The sequence below is a fragment of the Volvox carteri genome (assembly GCF_000143455.1).
Source record: "Volvox carteri f. nagariensis unplaced genomic scaffold VOLCAscaffold_3, whole genome shotgun sequence".
Lineage (NCBI taxonomy): Eukaryota > Viridiplantae > Chlorophyta > Chlorophyceae > Chlamydomonadales > Volvocaceae > Volvox > Volvox carteri.
In genome coordinates, this window is record NW_003307546.1 from 590814 (window position 1) to 599649 (window position 8836).

Genomic DNA, 8836 nt, shown 5'->3' on the forward strand with positions numbered 1-8836 from the left:
GGGTGGAGGGGGGGAGGGGAGGAGCAGCTGACGGCCCCACCTGCCCAAGGGGGGGCGACCCGACCACAGCGGTATCCGGGAGGGAGGGAGGGAGGGGACGCGAGGCAACCCGGGAGACGTAGAGCCCGTCCAGTTGCAGCTGGGGGCCCTTTTGGACTCCGGAAGTTTGTGTCAATGGCAGCAGGTTTACCTCCCTCGCATACTCTCCATATGCCCCCCGCAATCGCTTCGATCTGCCCCCACCCTCAACCCCCAGATATGGTGACCCATGGGCCCGTCTGGAGCACTGGGCCCGTACCCGTCTTCCCATGTGCGGCCGTACACTGTACGCATGGAGCGGTTCCGACTATTACCCCGCCGACATGCTTGGACTGTACGGCAGAGATCCCCTGGACCTGTCTCGGCCCCCAGTGTACATCATAACGGGTCACGGGGGTCAGGAGTGGACGGGTGCGTGTGCGTGTGTGTTTGGGGGTGGGTGGGGGATTTCATAGGGGACATCGGCAGCTGGGGCCGTATGGCCGGGAGGCAAGGGCTGGCGGGAGCTGGGGGAAGGCGAGGGGTGAGCACGGTGCGGGCGCAGAGTGTGTATTTGTGTGTGTGTGTGCGTTTATGCGGTTTTCGGCGGGCTTGAGATGTGTGGGTTACTCTCACACCTCTCGCTCCTGAAGTAATGGCGGGTATCTAAAACCCGCTTTCCAGGAGGACTCCGATTTAAATCCCTCCAAACCCGCCCCCAACTCCCCACACCCCTCCCCCCCAACTCCCCACACCCCTCCCCCCCAACTCCCCACACCCCTCCCCCCCAGCTCCCCACACCCCTCCCCCCCAACTCCCCACACCCCTCCCCCCCAACTCCCCACACCCCTCCCCAGGCGCCACGTTGGGCAGTGGTGTGGTTTCGGGGGCGGTGGTGGGCGGGGAGGCAGAGGTTCCGTGGGGGGAGGCCTACCGCCCTGCCCGGGTGTTCCGGGGGGCGACGGGCAAGGTACGTGCGTGTGTATGTATGTATGTGCGTATGTCCCGTAGGACTGCACGTATTGGTGAAGAACCGATTGGTATAATTTATCACATGCGGCGAGTACGGCAATCCCGATTCATGTTTCCGTACCTGACGTAAGCCTGCGGACAAGCCGACCTGCAGCACCACCGAACAGCTCGTCCTTCATCACTCGCCGTTATAAAACCTCATCATCATCTCCCCCCTGCCGCCTCCCTCTCCCCCGCCTTCCGTACCCCGCCATCATGTCTCCCCTGCAGTACATCTCCGAGCTGGGCTTGTACTTCAGTACGGTGGGGTTCGCCCTCCTGAAGCACGTGGTTCCCCGCTCCCTGGGTGACGTGGTGGGGCTGGTGGCTCCAGGGGCGGTGGAGAGGAGCATCAAACCCGGGGCGGGGAGGGTGAGTGAGAGATCAGGGGGCGGGGGGACAGCAGCTAGGTGTGTATGTGGTGTGTGGAGAGGGGGACACCCCGGTTAACCCGCGTGGTGCGGCACACACACACACACGAGGGAAGAGAGGGCTCGTCCAGTCGTCCGGGGCGCCGACCGGGGAGGAACCTGCCTTGCAGGTGCTGCTGCTGCTGCTGCCACCTAGCGGGCCCCATACACACATACCCGCACCCCCCTCCCTCCCCCCATGCAGGTGGCCCAGCACGGTCTGCTCAAGAAGGCCTTATATCGCGACCCCGAGGGGCGGCTGTACGTCAGGTCGGCTCTGTGCACTCACCTGGGCTGCTGCGTGGAGTGGAACCCCCTGGACAGGTGGGGCGGGTGTGGGTGTGTGTGTGTGTGGGGGGGGGGGGGCCCGGCGGATGTATACGTGTGTGTATGTGTGTGTGAGGGGGGAAGGGGAAGGGGAGAGGGGGTAGGGGAGCCCCCACGTAGTGGTAGCGTGCGGTGGGGTGTGTGTACTCCGGCACCCGCCCACGTTGCGCTGCTGCTCCCGCCCTACAGCACGCGCCGTGGAGTGCTCGCGGCCGTGCGCACATACACACACATACACATCCGCCACGGCAGTTACCTCCTTCTCCCCCCCGACCCGCCTGCAGGACCTTCGACTGCCCCTGTCACGGCAGTCAGTACGACGCATGCGGCACGTGCATACACGGCCCCGCGGTGGGGGACCTGGAGGACCTGGGCCACCGCAAGTAGGCACCGGTGGAAGGGGGGAGCAGGCAGTACGGTCGGAGGGGGGGGGGGCCCGGATTCGGTGACGTCAACCAGCGAAGTATGCTCCAGGGGGATTCCTTTTTGCAGACCTGTGGGGGGCAGTTGAGGGTTCAGGTCCGTATACGGGGCGGGACCACTGCTTCGTAGCGAGGGAGCGTTCGGCGGGATGGAGGCCTCCTGCCTGTCGCAGCGGGACTCCTGGCGTCGGTGTGGGCTTCTGGATAAGTACGGCAATACGAAGTGGGGAGTTCGTTGCACAGCCGTTGCTTGCTTTGGCAGAAAGGTCTCTCGCGCATTCGCGTGGGCAAGCTGCTTTGCGCTCTCCGTCCGCCCGTCCGAGCTGAGGGGCGTTGAGGTTAGAGCGCTGCCAGGGGTAGGTAGGGATGGCGGGTGGGGAGTAAGGCAGTGAGGTGGAGAGGTTGATAATCGAAGTGGGAAAGGGGTTGGAAGCGATGTCATCCTCCTGTCCTATCCTATCCTATCCTCTTGAGTGTGACATGGCTAAGAAACGAGGAGGCGGATGTTATGATGATCGACTTGGCAACCTGCCTGGGTTTAGACGTAGTAAGCTGGGTCAGCTGTTACCCTTCCGACCACGTGCTTGGGGTACCGCGAGGCGGCACATGGAGGTCACCCGCGCAGTACAGGACGCCGTCCCGGCGGCGGAGCGGAGTGCTGCCGCTCACTCACTCATTGTGCCGCCGCTCCGTTTGAGCGACAGCTGGGGCGGGAGAGCCTGCCCGTTCAGTGCCCGTCACTGGCCCGGCTAGCTAGTTGTTAATGTGCTTGGATGTCGGTAGGGGACGTACGGCACTTTGTGTCGTTGAGGTAGGTTGGATTGTCCGCTGTGCCTGTACGGCTAGTGACTGGCTTGGTTGTTGGTTGTTGGTTATTGGTCCCCCTCCCCGCTGTAATATGTCCCCCTACTGGTACGTATGCGCCTTACTTATGTTATTAGAGCAGCAACAAGGACGGAGACTGCCCACCATGTCACGTCGTGAAAACGTGATAAGCTTGGATATCGGAGAGGACATGCCTGGTGATCAACCCGTGCAACAAGACCCGGGCCCCATGGGTTCCTGGCATAGTCCCCGAAGAGAAAGCGCCGCCGCCGCAGCTTTGTAACTTATAATATCGCTGTGGGCTGTTTTACTTTTTGAAGCACTCGAACACTTCAAGGCACTTATAATTTTGATGTCTAGCTGACCTGACTACGCGAGTTTGCGAGCTTGCCTGTTCGGGCAACCGCTTCCCCCTTGTGCGAACTTGCATTTGCGAATTTCGTGGTGCTAAACTAGGCAACGCGCGGCCTTGCATCTCAAATGTGCTTCACATTTGTCCAGCCTTCATGGACTTTCAGAGCTGCCATTCGCCATTGCCTCATCAACGCGAAGCAACATGGAGCAACTTGGGCCGGGGTCGACACCGGCATAGGTACCAAGGGTACCCGCACCAGGTACGGCTTAAGGTTAGCTGCCCTCGGGTGCCCCGCACATCACAATCATGATGCCCGTGCGGCTCCCTCATGCCCGGGCTCGCAGTGGCCTTGCACCCACCAGCTTTCGTCCTGCAGGGGTGCTGCCGTGTCACCGCATCCTCACAGCCGTCGGGAAAGAATTGAAAAATGTTGCGTCTCGGAGTGTGTTCTCCATTCCCCCGGAAGAAGCAAAAAAGGTAGGAGGGGATCCGCAAGGGGGAGAGGGAAAAGGATGCAACGGCGGATGTCCGCAGGCAACATCCCGCCCAAGCGGTTCCACGCACCCCTGGGCCGGCTCCCAGACGTCTGTTGCCCTGGGCGGGTCTCGACCATTGGTTGCGGCTGTTGTTCTGATGCTCCATAGCACAAACGGGGACCCGGACAAGTACCAATCCTCTGTTTCCTTGCGAACCTTCTATCTATCTCCCCAAGCATGCGGCCCAGGGCTCCCTATCCTTTACCTTAGGACACCTACACAAACACGCGGTTGGTGGTGAGTAGGAAAAGAATTCTTCCGCCAGCCTTCAAGCAGCACGAAACAACAAGACGCAAACGGGAAATCGTGCGGCTGACAGTCAATAACACGGATCTGGTTTTCCTACGGCTTTCCATGCTGGTCACCTTCCTGCGGTCGCTATACATGCTGCACTGCCGCTGCGCTTGCTGGCGATACTACTGCCAGCCGCCAAACCAATCACAAATGCACAAGATGCTTTTAGCCACACACGACACGTTACATGTACGGCCCAAGCCCTCCCAAGCACCTGCCAACCCCGCCACCCATTCCCCAACCCAGATCGCCCACCCCGCCCTTTCACGTCCAGCCCAGAGCCAGTCTGCAGGCAACCCGCCAGTGTGCATGAAGCGCCAGGGCGTAGCGGTAGCATAGCTTGGTGGACGGCTGGCAGCGCTCAGACATAGTGCTTTAATGACTCCTTCCCACAGGTGTTTGCTGCAATGTGCTGCCGCTATTGGTGCTGCCGCTGCCGCTGCCACCCAAGCATGACAGGATATGTCCCAGCTATGATGCCTCACCATGCTAGGGCAGGTCGGGTGTTTTCGGGCGGAAGTACGACAGGTCTCACAGCTGTACGCTTACGTTATGTCTCGTTAGTCTCGGGGCCGTAGCGAGAGGTCACAGCCACGTTTGTAGGGTTCCGTTTCTGAGCTCAAGACAACACCAGCAAGGCCGCCCCTCAATGTGATGCAAGGAAGCCGGACCAAGTGGTGCAGCCGGGCTGCAGCAGCCGGGCTGCCTGGGCAGCGCGTGCTGGGGTTGGTTACAAGAGGGCCTCCGTAGGCACCGTGTGCTTTTATCATCGGTTACACGAGGTCGAGTCGTAGAGACACAGGGTCGCGCGCCCTCTGTCGGGTAAGAGAGGACTGTGGCCCCTCACGCCCCTCTCCTCCGCCTAGGGGGAAGGTGCTTCGACGGTCGTTCCCAATTTTGGGGTACGGTTAAGTGCCCCTGGCAAGCGTCAGGCCTGAATCGATGTGTAACAGAAAGAGACACACACACACACACACGCAGTGCCTGTCAGTCCTCGAGGCCGCTCTCCGCCGCTCGCGGGACGCACGACGCGGAACAGCGGGCCCCTCACATATACCCCGCACGTCTATGTCGAAATATGTCAACTTCGGGCCTGTGTTTTTCCATTAGTACATCCCTAGCCCGCCTCCCATTACCCTAGCCCGCCGCCCCTGTGAACTCCCCCCCCCGGGCCCCTCCTCCCTCCACAGAGCCCACACAGCCTCCAGACCTCCTCGACCTCTCCACGGCCATCCCATCTCCGCCAAGTGCCTCCGCCATCACATGACGTACCGCACCACCTCCGCCTCGAGCGGCGCCAGGCTGTTCGCCACCCGCTGCCTAAAGTACGGCACTGCGCCCGCTGCGGGGCTCACCACATCCCCCGGCAGTAGGTACCCCCGGTGCGGCATATCCGGATGGCGCCCGTTCACGTACACTTTGTCGTCCCGCAGCGCCCGTACCGCCGCCACGGCATCGTCGGCCAGTCCCATGCGGGTGAGGAACATGGCCGGGTTCGCCTCCATGGCACATAACAGCTTCCACATGCGGTGGGAGCCACGGCACAGTAGCGAATGCTCGTACATGCTCTGGACGAAGCGTCGCCGCCGGAATCCCAGCAGCAGCCGTAGCTTGCGCACGTTCTGCAGCTTGGTGGCGAATAACGAACCCACGCGGCGCACCTTGAGGTACCTGGGGTGGGCGAATGAGGGAGGAGGGGTTAGGGAAGTAAGGGGGTCGGAGAGGGGAGAAGTGCCCTGGCTCGACCCGGCCGTATCAGGGACCGCCGCAGCATGACAGTGCGGCCAGTGCTATGACAGGTTGAAGCTTCTTTTGGCACTTCCGTCGTCTTTGCGCCGCTGTCTGGCCAGACGCCAGGATTGAGCGGGGCAGTCGATATCCAAGAGACCTTCACAACACCATATTTAGCGTTGAACACAGCGAACTGCGCGCCATGAAACCAGGTGACCATACAAACGTGAAACTCACCGGGGGTTCTCGCCCAACGCATCCAAATGCAGTTGCGACTCATGTAGCAGGCTGCGCGCCTGCTGGTACGGCACCTTGCGCGTCGACGCCGCCTCAGCCCCATCGCCCCATGTCGTTGCCGGATCCGCCGTCTCGTCGGAAGGACTCTGCACGTTCAGGCCCAAGCGATACTTGGTCTGCAGGCTGATGGCTTTACCCATCTCCACCACAAACAACCGGCTGTTGCGGCGGAACATGGCCAGCTCCGCCTCCGTTAGCTGCATCGTCGGCCAGATCTGCTCGTGCGTGTGGCGCAGCCTGTCGTTGCGGCACGAGTACAGCTTCGTCCAGCTGACGCGCGGGGTCTTAGGGCCGCTGGGGGCTGCGGCAGGTGCGGCGGCAGCGGCCCCCTTTGCGGCCTTAGCGTATGTCCGCGCTAACCGGGGGAGGAGAGGCTGGAGCGCAAGACTAGGAGGCGCCTGCGCCAGCTGGAGGATCCACAGGGGAGATGCTGGGAAGGAGAGATGCGGGGGCATTGGGGCGGCGGTCCCGCCGATGCTGCTGGCAGCGGCTGAGGAGGTGGCGATTGAGGACCACTGGCCGTTGCGGACTAGGCTGCTGGAATGGCTGGTGATCACGTCAGGGGTTGCCAGGAAGCGACAGGGAGCGTCAGGAATAGGTTATGGGAAAAGACTGTTGCATCTGGTGTGGAGGGCCACCGAGGACATTGGACGTGGAAGGTCAGGGATGGAGCGTTACGGCAAGGCAATGAAGTCCAGCGTGCGGTGGGCCGGAAGAGTGCTGGAGAAGACGGCTACGCTTTGATATTTGGGGGGACTTGGGAGGTTGCTCTACGCATGATGGACTTGTCCAAGATGGACACGTTGCGCGGTCTCGAACCCAAAACCCCAGGTGCTAATTGGGCGACCCCCATAGGGCTGGCCGGGAGACTCTTGCACTTTGTCACCAGAAGACATACCTGGCTTGTAAACATGCATCCCATGCCCGCGCTGCGGCTACTTCATGCAGCTGTACTCCGCTGGCGCCCCCACAACCTCCGCCGACACAACGCGACACCTGCGTGCCGTAATTCGTGCAAAGTTTGAACATAGCAGTACTAGATAAAAGAGCACATAAAACAGGTGAAACACCTCACCAGCCTCTGGAAAGCCCTATGCATTGCCGCCCAAGCCCCTATCCTTTCGGCTTAAGGTGAACTCAAATAATGCAGTAATAATAGTTATCTGATAAACATGATTGGCTTCAATTCAGTAGGTGATCTTTCAGTTTAGTTTCTTTGGTGGCAGTGGCGGACGGACGGAAAGATACTAAAGCAAAATCTTGTTTCGTAGAACATTCCCAACTAGCTAAATAGAACATTCAATCACATCAAAGTGGATTGTGCAGGGACAACACATTTGGCTTTGCCCCATTGGTCATTTTACGATGCCGTGCAAGGAAAGTAAGGTGGTTTTGTTCTGTGTTGTTAGGACGCAATGAGCCACATTATTCATAATGCAATATTATAACATGCTTCGTTTTGTTCAACCAGCTATCTGGTAAACTGTAACGAAGTATGGTAGGACGAACACAAGCACCTGTGCTTGGCACGCGCGGATAGACCGGTGCCGAAATGGCCATGGCGCAGATGTTTCGGCTTCGTCGTCAGGTGCGGCAACAGCTCAACCATCTAAACTTTCCAACTGCCCCCAACCACATACTATCCTGGCGTCAACATTCCTCTGCACCGCAGGAGCCAGCCGCAGTACTGCTGCTGCTGCGCTCGCAACTATTCCGATGGGCGTCACGCCACCTCAGCGCCGCAGCGGAAGCGGCCCCTCCGGGCCACAGGGACGACGCCCAGACACAGCCCTCCCAGGCCCGCAGGCACGTCGCATGCCCCTACCCCCTTGCCCCCTACCCCCCAACCCCCTACCTACAAACTCCAATGAATCAGCAGCACTTTCGCAACTGAGTGCACATGATGCTTCCCATCCCCCATCAAGCCTCTCCAGGGACTCCAGCTACTCGCCTTCCCCAGCACCGCGGAAGGTGGCAAACCCTCGCCACCCGGGTGCCCCCCGCCTTCGCCCTTGGCACTCCTCCCCGGCCTCCTCTGCCCGCAACCAACATCCTTCAACTCCTTTCCACCCCGCGTTACATACGCCCCCAGAAACATCCTCCCAGTGAAAATATCCCACACACACAGCCACTAGAGCCCACTCACCCGCCTTGGGTTATACCGGCCCCCGGGCCCCGCCTCCCGCCTCCAGGTGGGTCCCCGGGGCGGCGCTTCAGCGCTTCGGTCACGACCTGACTGAGGCGGCTCGGAGGGGGGTCCTGGACCCGGTGCTGGGTAGGGAGCACGTCATAACGCGTGTACTGCAGGTGGGTTCGTATGTATGTATGTATGTATGTATGTATGTATGTATGTATCTGCTCGGACATGGGGGGCAAAGAAGGCGTGTCACGGACCAGGACAAAACCCGTGACTCAGTTTTGTGGGGGGGGAGAGGGTACGGTAGGTGTGAGTGGGGGTCCTGTTAGGAGTGTGACCCGCGGGTCGGTTCGTCTTGCTTTACCATTCTGTAGTTTCTTACGGGAGTTCATGTCGGGGCCTTGGGCAGTGGGAGAGGTGTTTGCCTAGTGCCGTATTGCCCCTGCGTCCCTCCCCGCCCCTCCCCACCCCCG

The 8836-nt window shown here is 60.6% G+C and overlaps 1 protein-coding gene across 1 annotated transcript in view; it reads left to right on the plus strand.

Moving 5' to 3' along the window:
* The window catches only part of VOLCADRAFT_86574 (uncharacterized protein), a gene marked incomplete at both ends in the record, with an annotated part of 6626 nt that extends 4473 nt beyond the window's left edge, over nt 1-2153 (plus strand). Inside the window, 5 exons of the mRNA XM_002946321.1 lie at nt 257-450; nt 876-988; nt 1261-1401; nt 1645-1763; nt 2051-2153. Coding sequence (XP_002946367.1) covers nt 257-450; nt 876-988; nt 1261-1401; nt 1645-1763; nt 2051-2153 — 670 coding nt within the window. The remainder of the gene's footprint in view (nt 1-256; nt 451-875; nt 989-1260; nt 1402-1644; nt 1764-2050) is intronic.
* Nucleotides 2154-8836: the final 6683 nt, after the last annotated feature.